Genomic DNA, 15,228 nt, shown 5'->3' with positions numbered 1-15,228 from the left:
TTTGAGGTTTTGGTTTTCATATTTTTTCTATTGTGGGGTGTTCTCTTAGTTTTGCACTGTAGACATATTGCATATTATTTGTAATTACGCTTTTGATGAGAAGGTGAAAATACACAAGCATAATCCAGTTGTATTCACTATTCTAGTAACACACCATTAGGATACATATTTCTGTTTAACTTTGTTTTCTATTTAAAGTCTTCACTTATTCATGTAACATATGGGAATTAGATCTTCTAGATTCACATTTTGAAATGTTCCTTCAAGTATGTCTAGTGAATTGTGAAGCGGATGTAAACATTTCTGTAAAGATCCTGAGTGAGTGACTGGCTATTTCATGCTGCATCAAACAACACTTCTCTTTATTCATGTCTTGACAATGTCCATAGTAGTGATACAGAACCAGACATTTCCTGTGAGAGTGGGCACAGCCACTGTATGTCCTCTGAATCACACGTGAGTAACCTTCCAGCTGTGAGACTGTCCTCGACATGCCACAGCCTGCCACGGGGAGGTGTTAAAAGAGGCTCACCTGGGGATGTTGAGCAGAAACATCAGGTGTAGCCAGCCTGATCAGCCTGTTAGTTTGATTGTACTTATATGAGAATTTTGATCTGCTTAATTCCCATTCGATTTTCTGTGACCATGAAGAGCAGTTGGATATTTCTGTGTGGACTTTATCTTTGTACCTGGTCGTCTATCCAAGGAACCTACAGATATGGAGGATGTGAGTGTCTACTAACTTTTTACCTAATGAATAATATCAAAATCCTAAATTATTGTGGTTATGTCTGCATATATAATCAGCCTTCAGCATTTTAAAATTGGTTGTTGCATTTGAATTGGGGACATGAATTTAGAATGATTTGACTTCTTTAACACTCGGCGGTTAGGAGGTAGCCGACAGAACACAATTTTAGATAATTGGGCTACCTACAGCAGTTGGGTTCCTGTAAATCTGTATTTGTGTATTCTGGCTTTAGCTAAAGTGGATATAAAAATGACAATTTTGATCTAAGGATATTTACCACAGGTATGCTTTTAGGGGAAAGGGGGTTTATGATTTTAAGAAACATGATTGTACTACAGAGTTACGTAGACTATAGTAAAATAGTAGTATAGTCTATGAAGGTCTCAGTAGATCTTGATGTTAAATTGGATATGTTTACTTGTGGTACTCTTAGCAAAGATGATAAATCCTCAACACTTTCCTTACTGTGTGGTGCGCTGGTAAATATGTACAAAGTGTCTTCGCCATGCGCGCATACAATTTACATATGGGTGGTCCCGGAAATCGAACCCACTATCCTGGTGTTGGAAGCACTATGCTCTACCAACGGAGCCACAGAGGACCACGTGATAAATTGCTAGATTTTTTTTAACCTTTGGACAACCATACTGACCTGGAAGGCCTGAATCACTGCATTATTGATGGGTCTTCCCCCAAATGGCAGCCTATTCCTTAGATAGTGCACTACTCTGAGTCCCACACAGTAGTGCACTATATAGAAACAGGGTGCCATTTGTGACACAGACAATAACTCATGTCTCCTCTTAGGGCATGACGACTTGATGTTCTGAGCTCTGTACCTTTCTATATTACCCCATCGACAAAAACAGCTACAAGCTGCAGCCTGTCATCACAGGAACTCCTCTGAATGATCATTTAGTGTGTGAAAGGATAATTTGATATCCTCAGGCTAATTTATGCTTGGGAAAATGGTCATCAAAAAACTGATGACGGACAGTATGTGTTGGCTATGATTGTACAAACCATTACCATAGCAAACAGACAGACATTTGCTTGATTGCAAACATTGTGTTGCCCACGGTGGGTGTGCTTGATATCAGAGTGAGTATCTTTCGTCTCTCATCGCTTGGGAATGAGGTATTATGAGATCTGGGTCTGCTGACAGTGGTTTAAACTTCACACCACTGTGAGAAAAGACAGGCTGTGCAACTCCCAACCCCTCCTTACATTGTATAAAGATGGTAGCCTACATAATTATACATTTTTTTCCTGTGTTGACTGTCAAAGGACTATACTTAACTCTTCATGGTCAAGAAGATTTGTGAGGGGAAGACTGTTTATCCCATAGCCTGAACAAATACACCCAAATTAATGTTTTATGATTTTAGAAAAGGTTAGATCTCTATCTAAAACACAGTTTTCACTTCACAAATGTCCCAATATTGTATATTTCACCTCTGTAGCAGACATCTGTGAATGCAGTGGAAAGTCACGTTATTGCTTGCATGACTCTGGGGGCCTCCATTGTGTGGACTGCCAAGACAACACTGAGGGAAGGCATTGTGAGAGGTGCAAGGAGGGATTCTACCACCAGAGGGCAGGAGACAGTTGTCTGCCGTGTAACTGCAGCCCTATAGGTGAGTGAACAGAACAGGACTGAGCAAGAAATGATAACCATACCTGGGCCCGTATTCAGAAGCGTCTCCAAATATGAGTTCTGATCTAGGGACAGTTTAGCCTTTTAGATCATAATGAGTAAAATGACACAGGTAGAGGGACCTGATACTAGATCAGTAGTCCTTCTCTGAGACTCAGTGAATACAGCTCCTGGTGTATTTGATAATGGTTTCCCAGATGTCCAGGTGGTGAGGTGATGTGTGGTGTTTCTTCCAGGTTCTGTAGGCGCCCACTGTGACAGTAGAGGACGCTGCAGCTGTAGAGCGGGAACACAGGGGGAGAAATGTGACCGATGTCAGAATGGAACACCTATCAGCTCAAATGGCTGTGCTGCTAATGGGTACGACTTTTTATCCCCACTTTGTATTCCCTTCACTAAACCTTAATGTTGAGCTGTGGATTAGATGGATGACTAACTATTAAATGTGATCATGTATTTCTTGTGCAGTGGCCAGCTCACTGACAACTCAGTGACAGCTCAATCTCTACCTTGCTTTTGCTATGGACACTCGACTGAGTGCTCCACAGCCAAGGGATACTCAGTTCACACAATCACTTCAACCTTCGACGATGGTAAGTTTACACCCATTCACCTGATCAGAACATAAACAGCAGTAATATATACACTAGTTCATTTGGTATTGTATCAGTAGGTTAAATGTCTGCCAATCTTCTGTTTTTCAGGGCCAGAGGGGTGGCGAGCTGCCACAGTTCACGGTGTGACCCCGTCTCAAGTCCACTTCCGCTGGTCCCCCACTCATCATGACATTGAGGTCATCTCCAAAGACATCCTGCCTGTTTACCTCTATGCCCCTGGTGAGAGCTGCTTTCTCTGCTCCCTGCTCTTAATATTGATCCCTTACTGCCTTACTTAGGAGGAACCCTAAAGAGTGCACTACTTTTGACCATAGGGCTCTGGTCAAAAGTAGTGCACTATATTGAAAATAGTGTGCCATTTGGACGCATCCTATGCTTTTTCCCGGCAAAAAAACAAATGGTGCAGGTATGAAAGTATGCAAAATTATAGTGAGTACTGGATGTGTTACACCACACGCCGCACCATACAGTCACCATTCACCTATTAATAATCTGGTTTTCTGTCTTATTTTGTGATGGCTAGACTCTTACCTGGGCAACCAGGAGCTGAGCTACGGTCAGAACCTGTCCTTCTCCCTGAGGCTGGACCGAGGGGTTCGCCATCCGTCCATGGCTGATGTGGTGCTGGAGGGATCTGGGCTGAGCGTGGCAGCTTCCCTGGGAGACCTGCAGACCATCGTTCCCAGTGGACAGAAGATTACCTACACATTCAGGTTGGAATCAGCCAGAGCACTGTGCTAGACAGATAAGCTTGATTTTAGCGTTAGGCAAAATGTAAAGTTATAAACTTTTTTTAAACTACTGTTCCCTGAAGGAAGGAAACAAGATACAACATATAGCTATGGGGTCTCGCGAGAGCGATAGCGTATCCCCGTAGCTATGGGTTGTACCAAGTGTACTGACAGTCTCAGGGCAGGTACAAACATAATTTGATCTGCGGGAGATAGGTATGCAGGTGTGGTGGATAGTGAGATGGATGCCAAAGACATAACAACTGAGAAACATTAGAGACGATTTCACATCGTGGATGTGAAGGGGTCACTGTTTATCTCACACAGCTGAATGTAAAAGCTTAATAACAGTTAGTAAGCCAAAGGGTCATCTGCTTGTCTGATTCAAATTAATTACAATTAAGTGGAAAATGGCTAGTTGCCAAGCAGCTTATCCCTAAATGGCCAAATCCAATCCTGTCTAATACAGCAAACTGTACCATACCAGGACTGGGGTCAATTCGAGTTGAAGGCAGTCATTTCCGGAAGTTATTTCAATTAAACAAAAACAAAAAATAGTAAAATGTTTTAAATAAATAGTTTATGCTTCTCAGTTTATTGAGAAGTCATTGACCATACACCACATTATTGTGACCAATATAGTAGCCTAATGCACACTGTTTTTTGTTTTGTTTCCATATTTATTCTGATATTCATTATATCTACATAATAATTGCAGGAATAATTTCACAGTAGCAAGGACAAGGTGGTGTAAAGTGTGAATGTGAAACACATAACTATAATACTCATGTTTCCTCAGGCTTTATGAATCTGTGCACATCTTAGGTAAACATGCTGTGTCTTTCATTCTCAGACTGGATGAGCAACAAGGCAGTGAATGGAGGCCCCGCCTTTCATCTTTCCAGTTTCAAACACTCCTCCACAATCTGACTGACATTAAAATCCGTGGGACATTTGGAGAAAATGGTAAGTACTTATTTTTGTATCACTCAGACTATAAGATTGGTTACTGTGTACATCAACAGATCCTTGGTGTTACTTCTTCTCCTGAATATGTTGTTAATAAGTACTTTGGAACAGTTATAAATCTAGTTTATTTTTTAAATATTAATTTTTTTTATGTAATCTTTCTAAATAAGTTATCAAAAATGACAGTAGTACACATCCTCATCACATTGCCTTGTCTTCATCTTTTGTCAGTCACTCAATAAAAAGCCTTACTGTCCTCTAGGGCGTGGTTACCTTGACGACGTGCACATGGAGTCTGCCCGTCGAGGTGCCGGGTCCCCAGCTGCATGGGTACAGAAATGTAGCTGCCCAGTGGGATATGAGGGCCAGTTCTGTGAGAAGTGTGCTGCAGGCTATAAAAGAAGTTCCCCAAGCAAAGGTCCATACAGCTCCTGTGAGCCCTGCAGCTGTAGAGGTGGAAGCTGTGACTCTGAAACAGGTTGGTGACATTTGAACTTTGTCCAAGTGTTACTGTATGTTTGTCTTAATAGATTTTGTTATTTTGTTGTTAATGATGAGATTTGGAACAAACCTCCTTTTGCAATATGCACTTCCCTGGATAAGTTATAGTTATAGACATGTTCAAATCAATTATTGAAATATAATGTTCATTCGTTGTGAAAATGAATTTGAACATGCCCAAAAGTGATATGTGATGTTGTGTTGTTTTTCCACAGGAGACTGTTACTCTGCAGATGAGACCCCTGGTCGCCAGACCTGCCCGCCAGGGTATTATAATGACCCTGCCCAGCCACAGTCTTGTCTGAAGTGTACCTGTCCCAATGGAGGTGCCTGCTCCGTGAGCCCATATTCCTTGGAGGTCAAGTGTGACCTCTGTCCACCTGGCACCACTGGTGAGTCACAGTCACAAATGGCATCCTATTCCCTATATTGTCCACTTGGGTCCTGGTCAAAAGTAGTGCACTATATAGGGATTAGGGTACTATTTGGGACACAGCCACTGTCACAGACCATGTCTGTTAGATGGGATAGACTACTAGGGCATTGATCTTTTAATGTCAGCTATTTGCATATTATATATACACTGTATATATAGTACCAGTCAAAAGTTTGGAAACACCTACTCATTCCAAAATAGGCAACTCTGGGTCTTCATTTCCTATGGCGGTCCTCATGAGAGCCAGTTTCATCATAGCGCTTGATGGTTTTTGCAACTGCGCTTGAAGAAACTTTCAAAGTTCTTGAAATGTTCCTCATTGACTGACCTTCATGTCTTAAAGTAATGATTTACTGTCGTTTCTCTTTGCTTATTTGAGCTGTTATAGCCATGATATGGACTTGGTATTTTACCAAATAGGGCTATCTTCTTTATACCACCCCTACCTTGTCACAACACAACTGATTGGCTCAAATGCATTAAGAAGGAAAGAAAGCTGTCATCATGGCAAAGGGTGGCTGAAGAAACTGAATTTGAACAATCTCAAATATAAAATATATTTTGATTTGTTTAACACTTTTTTGGATACTCCATGATTCCATATGTGTTATTTCATAGTTTTGATGTCGTCACTATTATTCTACAATGTAGAAACCCTTGAATGAGTGGGTGTGTCCAAACTTTTGACTGGCAGTGTGTGTGTGTGTGTGTGTGTGTGTGTGTGTGTGTGTGTGTGTGTGTGTGTGTGTGTGTGTGTGTGTGTGTGTGTGTGTGTGTGTGTGTGTGTGTGTGTGTGTGCAAGTAAATGTGTGTGTGTGTGTGTAAGTAAATGTGTGTGTGTGTGTAAGTAAATGTGTGTGTGTGTGTGTGTGTGTATATCTGTGTGTGTGTGTGTATATGTGTATCTGTATGTATGTATGTATGTATGTGTGTGTGTATATGTGTATCTGTATGTGTGTGTGTATATGTGTATATCTGTATGTATATGTGTGTATCTGTGTGTGTGTGTGTGTATCTGTATGTGTGTGTGTATGTATGTACTGTGAGGGAAAAAAAGTATTTGAACCCCTGCTGATTTTGTACCTTTGCCCACTGACAAAGTAATGATCAGTCTATAATTTTAATGGTAGGTTTATTTGAACAGTGAGAGACAGAATAACAACAAACAAATCCAGTAAAACGCATGTCAAAAATGTTATAAATTGATTTGCATTTTAATGAGGGAAATAAGTATTTGACCCCCTCTCAATCAGAAAGATTTCTGGCTCCCAGGTGTCTTTATACAGGTAACGAGCTGAGATTAGGAGCACACTCTTAAAGGGAGTGCTCCTAACCGCAGCTTGTTACCTGTAAAAAGACACCTGTCCACAGAAGCAATCAATTAATCAGATTCCAAACTCTCCACCATGGCCAAGACCAAAGAGCTCTCCAAGGATGTCAGGGACAAGATTGTAGACCTACACAAGGCTGGAATGGACTACAAGACTATCGCCAAGCAGCTTGGTGAGAACGTGACAACCGTTGGTGCGATTATTCGCAAATGGAAGAAACACAAAAGAACTGTCAATCTCCCTCGGCCTGGGGCTCCATGCAAGATCTCACCTCGTGGAGTTGCAATGATCATGAGAACGGTGAGGAATCAGCCCAGAACTACACGGGAGGATCTTGTCAATGATCTCAAGGCAGCTGGGACCATAGTCACCAAGAAAACAATTGGTAACACACTACGCCGTGAAGGACTGAAATCCTGCAGCGCCCGCAAGGTCCCCCTGCTCAAGAAAGCACATATACATGCCCGTCTGAAGTTTGCCAATGAACATCTGAATGATTCAGAGGACAACTGGGTGAAAGTGTTGTGGTCAGATGAGACCAAAATGGAGCTCTTTGGCATCAACTCAACTCGCCGTGTTTGGAGGAGGAGCAATTCTGCCTATGACCCCAAGAACACCATCCCCACCGTCAAACATGGAGGTGGAAACATTATGCTTTGGGGGTGTTTTTCTGCTAAGGGGACAGGACAAGTTCACCGCATCAAAGGGACGATGGACGGGGCCATGTACCATCAAATCTTGGGTGAGAACATCCTTCCCTCAGCCAGGGCATTGAAAATGGGTCGTGGCTGGGTATTCCAGTATGACAATGACCCAAAACACACGGCCAAGGCAACAAAGGAGTGGCTCAAGAAGAAGCACATTAAGGTCCTGGAGTGGCCTAGCCAGTCTCCAGACATTAATCCCATAGAAAATCTGTGGAGGGAGCTGAAGGTTCGAGTTGCCAAACGTCAGCCTCAAAACCTTAATGACTTGGAGAAGATCTGCAAAGAGGAGTGGAACAAAATCCCTCCTGAGATGTTTGCAAACCTGGTGGCCAAGTACAAGAAACGTCTGACCTCTGTGATTGCCAACAAGGGTTTTGCCACCAGGTACTATGTCATGTTTTGCAGAGGGGTCAAATACTTATTTCCCTCATTAAAATGCAAATCATTTTTGACATGTGTTTTTCTGGATTTTTTTGTTGTTATTCTGTCTCTCACTGTACAAATAAACCTACCATTAAAATTATAGACTGATCATTTCTTTGTACGTGGGGAAACGTACAAAATCAGCAGGGGATCAAATACTTTTTTCCCCCACTGTATGTATGTATGTATGTATGTATGTATGTATGTGTGTATGTGTGTGTGTATAGGGGGAATGTGTGTGTGTGTGTGTGTGTGTGTATATACATACACACGTATATATTTATGTGTATTTATCTATTTTTTTTAAATATTGTACCTACCTCTTCCTCCCTCCTCACTCTCAACAGGCTCACGTTGCCACACCTGCCAGGATGGTTTCTATGGTGATCCCTTGGGTGAAGATGGCATCCAGAGGCCATGTCGGCGCTGCCAGTGCAACGGGCACATGGACCCAAACACCGTCCGTAGCTGTGACCCACAGACAGGGGAGTGCCTGAAATGCCTAAAGCATACCACTGGCCTTTTCTGTGAGAGGTGTCTGGAGGGCTATCACCACAGCATGCCATCAGAGGCATGCAAACGTAAGGACAGCACCTTGTTGGCTCCCCATATCCAGCTCTTTCACACTTAGACACGTGACATATAGCTCCTCCTTTAGATTCCAACAGTTAAATATTGTCTACAATTTTATATACATTTTAACAATTGTTTTCATTTTGCGTTGTAGCTTGTGGCTGCAATTCTCAGGGCTCTCTGCACAACAAATGCAGTGACCAGGGCCAGTGTTCTTGCAGAGAAGGCTTTGAGGGTCTGAAGTGCCAGCGTTCCGCATGTCCCTCCTGCTTCAACCTTGTCAAGACTGAGGTAAAGCCCACTGGGATTATTTGATCAATGCCTCATATTTCCATTGAGGTCAAACATGTCACAGTGCTCTCTCCAATGATTAAATGGCAGCACAGTGTTCATCCCTAATGGCACCCTATTCCCTATATACAGGCCTTGGGAATAGGATGCCATTTGAGACGCAGACACAATAACTGGACCAGAAATTAGGGTACAGGCTGTAATTTTTGTCCTGGCTCACCCTGTCGCAAATTCAACATCCTTATACAGTAGCCTAGTGGGTTAACGAAGGAATAGTTGGAATTTTGATACGAAAGGAAGAGGTTTACAGAGTTGTCATCTTGCATCTGTATTTCTTACAAGATTCCTCTCAGTAAATGTTTCCCCTGGGAGGGGAAAGTACCTGCCAGATAAATGGAAGAGTTGTGTTGGTGTGCAAACGCCACGTAATCTGGAGCTGCTGGCACTGCGTCCCAAATGGCACCCTATTCCATATATAGTGCACTACTTTTGACCAGAACCCTACTAAATAGGGAATAGGATGACATTTGGGGTGCCACCTATCCTCAGGATTTAGTGTGGGAGGAGGAATTACAAGGAGCAGCACTATGTGACTCATTGAAACACAACAGTTAACCTATGAAGTTATTTCATTATCATAACGAATACCTTGCAGGGTTTGAATTTACTGCTCCATCTCACACTTGCTTCTAATTACACATTCTGAATGTACTATATTGTCCTACAGTATTAGTAATGCAGAGGTGTGTGTGTGTATATATATATATATATATATAATTATCATTTTTTGCCAACCTTTAATTAATGTCACTAACCCAGACCCAATTATTTTGTGAATGCTGGCCTCCAGCCAGCGAACTTTTTGAGGACCTCCTAAAAACACGCCACTTCAATACAGCTATGACCGGAAGTGACTTTTCGTAGCATGTTAGGAAAGCATTTTTCCTAACCCTAGCCCTTTTTCTAACCTTAACCTAATTCTCCTAACCTGCTAAGTTAATTCTCCTAACCTGCTGCTTAAGTTATCCTAACGAAAAAGTCACTTCGGGTCGTAGCTGTATCAAAGTGGTGTGTTATTAGGGAATGTCATATTTTTGTCTATCACCAGAGATTAACCCCACCAGAGATTAAGCTCTTTTTAAAGCTTTCCTATCCCGTTGGTTCATGTGTTGCAGATCGAGGGGTATAGTCGTAAACTATGGGAGATAGAAACTCTGTTTACGGGCATGGAGAGTGGCAGTCTGCCAGTTAACGACGCCCAGATGGAGAAAGCCATCAGAACAGCAGAGGACATAGTCACAGACCTGCAGAGAAATGCACAGACACTCTCTGGTAAGTCATTCATAACTGGTTATACAACGTAGATACTAGATAGTGTCAGAGGATCACTCATTTGCTAATGAATCAACATATATTAAAACAATTCAGGATGGTTATCAGGCATCTGAAACATGGTGGAGCAATGTCCATGCACTGTATCTCTGTCATAACCCAATGTATCACACTCAGTTTGTGAAGCAATTGGTTTAGAAAGTGCGAGGCAGATCTCATTTTGGGTTTTTTTTTTCTTCTATTGAATAGAATCAGAGAAAGACTTACAGGCCCGGCTCTCAGACATCAGTGCAACCCAGCTGAGTGAAGGCAGAGACATCCAGGCAATCTCCAACACCATTGACAACATCAAGTTGCAGGACCAGAAGTACCAACGACAGGTATCTGATGTCCAGACACTCATCAGCGATGTGCGGCGCAAACTAGAAGAGGCAAGATTCAACATCAAACAAGCTGTGAGTAATACAGTAGTACAGTAGTATTCTACTTTTGTCACTGATGTCATTGTCATCAAATAAGGAGAGAGTAAAGGGCAGATGAATATATCCAAATGTATGCTTGTTAATAATCCGTTTCATTAGTGTTTACCTTCCACCCCCATGTTAGGAATTCCCCTTAGGTGATGCAGAGGCGGGCACGGACACCCTCTCTTCTCTGGTTCAGAGAGCAACAGACCTGGCTGAGAAGTTAGTACTGCACCCCTCCATGTCACATTCATACAGACTGCAAAATCCCATGTTAGAAAATGACTTGTGGTGCTATGAATGACTGTTGTGACTGTTTATTAGACATCAGAGCAAATCGGGGACAGTGGAGAAGACAGCAAACGGTGCCCTTGCAAAGTCAGAGAAGTCCCTGGCACTCATGAGATCGGTCATGACAGGGGAAAACAAGATCAAGGAGCTTATCAGTGATCTCAAAACCAAGTAAGAAACTCATGTCTTTATACAATACCCATGATCTGTGAAAATACAGTAGACGATATATCCTCTACTAACAGCCATGTAATGATCTGCATAATAACATAGTTGATGAACCGTTGTTGTTAGATTGATGAGAGTAACCCTTCGATTTTTCTCTGGACAGGTATGATGAGAACTCAGCCCAGGTGAAGGCCATGGAGAGCCTGGCCACTCGCCTGAGCAGCTCTGCCCGAGATGAGAGCAGGATGGCGGCTGACACTCTGGAGCAGATAGCCTCCCTGGAGCCGGGAATCCCTCGTCCTCTCAAGGTACTGAGCAGAACAGGCCTCTCATCAGGCTCAATTCTCTCTGGTCTCTATTTGGTGACTACTCTCAGGTCAAGTCTTCTGAGATACCTTAATCATAATAAGCATACATTGATAGTTAGTGTCTGGGTCCTGGAAATGAAGGAGATAAAAATACATTAAATTTCAACACCTTTCACCATGAACAACTATTGGCAGCTGAACCTGTCTCAAGGCATGTCTGTAAAGCTAGATCTCTAAATCGTTTCCTTGCTAAGCTACATTTAAACACAACAAAGCAATTAATGATCAAGAACATGAGTCAGCAAAAAAATGCATGGGGGGACGACCTAATTAAAACCTGGCTGGTGAGGAATCTAGGGCAGTTCTCCACAGATTTGTGAGCATATGTAATTACACTTGCACAACACACCGAGTCTGACTGAGCTTTTTCTGGCAGAAGGACATTGACAGTGTGTTGGCTAAATTGGATGGCCTGAGAGAACGGGTGGAGAAGAACCTAACAGTGTACAAGGCACTGCAAGAGGACACCCAGGAGGACAAGGCCGCAGTAGAGGATCTCCTAGCCCAGGGGAAGGCAGCTCAACAGGTACACTAGAAGCCTTTCACTATTCACTTGTCATCATTTAGACATCTTTCTGTGTAGGATTGGTAGTATATAAAATAGTATTACTTATATTCCAACTTCAAAGGTTTCTGAGAACTGTTTTCATGCAACCTCTGAAATTCACTGTTAGATTATCCAACTGAACTATTTCAAGTGTCGCTAATGACTTCACTAAACCTTATGAATGGTAATAACTGACACAATGTTGATTGTTGGTGTTTCTCTCCTACAGAAATTTGACCAGCTCCTTGACAGAGCAAATGATGCGAAGGCTGACACAGAACTGGCCCTGAAGGATATCACGGATAATATTGATGGGGTGGATAATGTACTGGAGATGCTAAGAGGTATGAAAAGCCTTTCATATTTCTATAGGTCTTATTCCCACTACAGCACAGTATAAATATGAATAAACTATCAGCCTTATATCTGACAAGGCTGGCCCACATATTAGAAAAGCACAGTCACATAGCAACTGTAATTATTTCTCAGAGCTTTTACTCTGAGTGTACGAAACATTAAGGACACCTGTTCTTTCCATGATATAGACTGACCAGGTGAATCCAGTTAAAAGCTATGATCCCTTATGGATGACACTTGTTAAATCCACTTCAACCAGTGTAGATAAAGGGGAGAAGACAGGTTAAAAAATTATTTTTAAGCCTTGAGACGATTGAGACATGGATTGTGCATGTGTGCCATTCAGAGAGTGAATGGGCAAGACAAAAGATTTAAGTGCCTTTGAACGGGTTACGGTAGTAGGTGCCAGGTCAAGTGCACCAGTTTGTGTCAAAAACTACAACGCTGCTGGGTTTTTTCACGCCCAACACTTTCCCAAGTGTATTAAGAATGGTCCACCACCCAAACGACATCCAGCCAATTTGACACAACTGTGGGAAGCATTTGAGTCAACATGGGCCAGCATCCCTGTGGAACGCTTTTGACACCTTGTAGAGTCCATGCCCCTACAAATTGGGGCTGTTCTGAGGGCAAAAGTGGGTGCACCTCAATATTAGGAAGGTGTCCTTTATTTTTTGTACTCACTGTATTTCTTAGTTTAGTTAATTATGATTTACTACAGCACTACCGGCAGTTACAGTAGGTGAAAATTTGTCATTAAAATATTTTTACTTTTCACCAAATACAATGATTCTCTCATCTAGAAAGCATTTAACATATTTATGACATAATATCTGCGACATAGCAGGGTAAATATATTTAAAACTGTATTACTCAAAAAATCATTGTAAATAATCATACACTATTCCTTGCTATGAATGTTCTCCAAGCTGCACTCTACCGGCGATGCAATAGTGGTGCCCTAAAGTCGCGATAAGCCCAGTCATTCTGGACGGAAGCTAATGACTGTTTAGTCAAAATTACTATTACAATTGCCTGGAAATACGATGACATTGCTAAAGTAGTCAAATGTTTACTAGGAAACAACATTGCTAGCAATATCATGTTGTCAAATTTAATTTAGAAAGATGGCAATGTTGTCATTAACTAGCAAAGTTTGTAAAAAAAATACCTAGCAATGCTAACGTTAGTTAGCTAAAATCCTCCCCTCAATCTTAGCTAACTAGCGGTATCTGTACTGCGTCTAAAGTCAATCTGGTGACATCAAAAAGTTGTCGAGCCTTCCCTGTAGCTCAGTTGGTAGAGCATGGTGTTTGCAACACCAGGGTTGTGGGTTCGATTCCCACGGGGGGCCAGCACAGAAAAAAAAAATGTATGAAATTGTATGAAATGTATGCATTCACTACTGTAAGTCGCTCTGGATAAGAGCGTCTGCTAAATGACTAAAATGTAAATGTAAAAAAAATGTAAAATGTCCTTATAATTGTTTGCCTCCTTTTGAACGGCATTGTATTTCCAAGCCACTGTAATGCACTTTTGCTGAAGTCTCCATCAGCACTCATTGACAATGCATTGAGTAGAATTCTCAGTTAGGCATCAGTCCAAAACGAACGTTGAAAACAATATTGTGACGAAACATGCAACCCATGAATAGACACGCGTGCCAGAAATCACTGATGCTTATGTCTGAGTCTCTTGTATTCTGCAGGGTTTGATGGCCAGATCAACAAGAACAAGGCATTGGCCGACGAGGCCATAAAGAAGCTCCCTGGCATCAACGCCACCATTCATCAAGCTGTTGGCAACAACTCAGAGACCCTATTCATCATAGGCAGTGTGTCTGGAGACTACAATGATGCACTGGACACTGTCAGCAGCCTGGAATCTGTGGTCTCTCGACTGGAGGTACCTTAACAGACCCCTTCCTTTCAATAGAAATATCCAACTGGGGTTCATATGCTAATCCACAGCTTGTGCCTTTAGCTAGAAGCTCTAGAAGGAGAATGTCAGTTGGGAAAAACAATGAGGTTAATGTCTCGAGTCACTTATGCTTATGAGTCGATTTGATTCCAGACATGGCCTATTCACAACCAAAATACTAACATTTTAGGCTATCAGGCGTGATTCCAAATGTATTTTACCAAGCATGCATGAAAACTTCGAGATGAGCTCATTTGACTGTTTGGTGATCTCAACAGGGAATGTCCGGCTCTTTACCAGTTCCTCCTGCTGATCTGTTGAAGGACGCCACCAAGCTGAACGAGGATGTGCAGGGTCTGCAGAAGCAGGCAGTGGCCACTGTGGCCAAAGTGGCAGCAGAGAGGGCTAACGCTGAGATACAGAAACGCAGAGCTGCAGAGGTCCGTTTCAGTGCGATGCTAAACCTAAACAAACCTGGGTCAATGTAAAGGATTGACGTGAAACACTCCAGTACACCACTGCAGCACACACAAATGGTTCTTAAAATAAATATATTTTTCCCAACTAAAGGTCTGTAATGCTTTGTAATGTACTTTCCTCCTCAGGCTTCAATGGGAGCAACTGGTGCTTACAACAATGCCAAGCACACCAGAGACGCTGTGGGAGAAACACTCCTGGTCATCAATAACCTTCTGAGTATGATCGGTATGTTCCACTAACAACTACAAACCGCTAACTCGCACCAAACAAAATCACTTGTTTTTTTGTCTTATTGCTGCACCATCCCATCTTCA

The 15,228-nt window shown here is 42.2% G+C and overlaps 1 protein-coding gene across 1 annotated transcript in view; it reads left to right on the top strand.

Moving 5' to 3' along the window:
• The first annotated feature begins 447 nt into the window (after positions 1-447).
• Positions 448-15,228, top strand: part of LOC106599435 (laminin subunit gamma-2) — a 15,751-nt gene continuing 970 nt past the window's right edge. Inside the window, exons 1-21 of the mRNA XM_014190671.3 lie at positions 448-727; positions 2,215-2,388; positions 2,645-2,768; positions 2,877-3,001; positions 3,113-3,244; positions 3,549-3,738; positions 4,610-4,722; positions 4,988-5,203; positions 5,442-5,618; positions 8,471-8,704; positions 8,851-8,987; positions 10,163-10,319; positions 10,569-10,774; positions 10,926-11,005; positions 11,108-11,245; positions 11,406-11,550; positions 11,987-12,136; positions 12,387-12,501; positions 14,223-14,419; positions 14,713-14,874; positions 15,040-15,139. Coding sequence (XP_014046146.3) covers positions 601-727; positions 2,215-2,388; positions 2,645-2,768; positions 2,877-3,001; positions 3,113-3,244; positions 3,549-3,738; positions 4,610-4,722; positions 4,988-5,203; positions 5,442-5,618; positions 8,471-8,704; positions 8,851-8,987; positions 10,163-10,319; positions 10,569-10,774; positions 10,926-11,005; positions 11,108-11,245; positions 11,406-11,550; positions 11,987-12,136; positions 12,387-12,501; positions 14,223-14,419; positions 14,713-14,874; positions 15,040-15,139 — 3,199 coding nt within the window. The 5' untranslated portion in view covers positions 448-600. The remainder of the gene's footprint in view (positions 728-2,214; positions 2,389-2,644; positions 2,769-2,876; positions 3,002-3,112; positions 3,245-3,548; positions 3,739-4,609; positions 4,723-4,987; positions 5,204-5,441; positions 5,619-8,470; positions 8,705-8,850; positions 8,988-10,162; positions 10,320-10,568; positions 10,775-10,925; positions 11,006-11,107; positions 11,246-11,405; positions 11,551-11,986; positions 12,137-12,386; positions 12,502-14,222; positions 14,420-14,712; positions 14,875-15,039; positions 15,140-15,228) is intronic.

This window comes from Salmo salar, chromosome 03, assembly GCF_965601325.2.
Source record: "Salmo salar chromosome 03, fSalSal1, whole genome shotgun sequence".
In the NCBI taxonomy this organism is placed as follows: Eukaryota; Metazoa; Chordata; class Actinopteri; order Salmoniformes; family Salmonidae; genus Salmo; species Salmo salar.
This window is presented reverse-complemented; position numbering and strand designations above follow the sequence as displayed.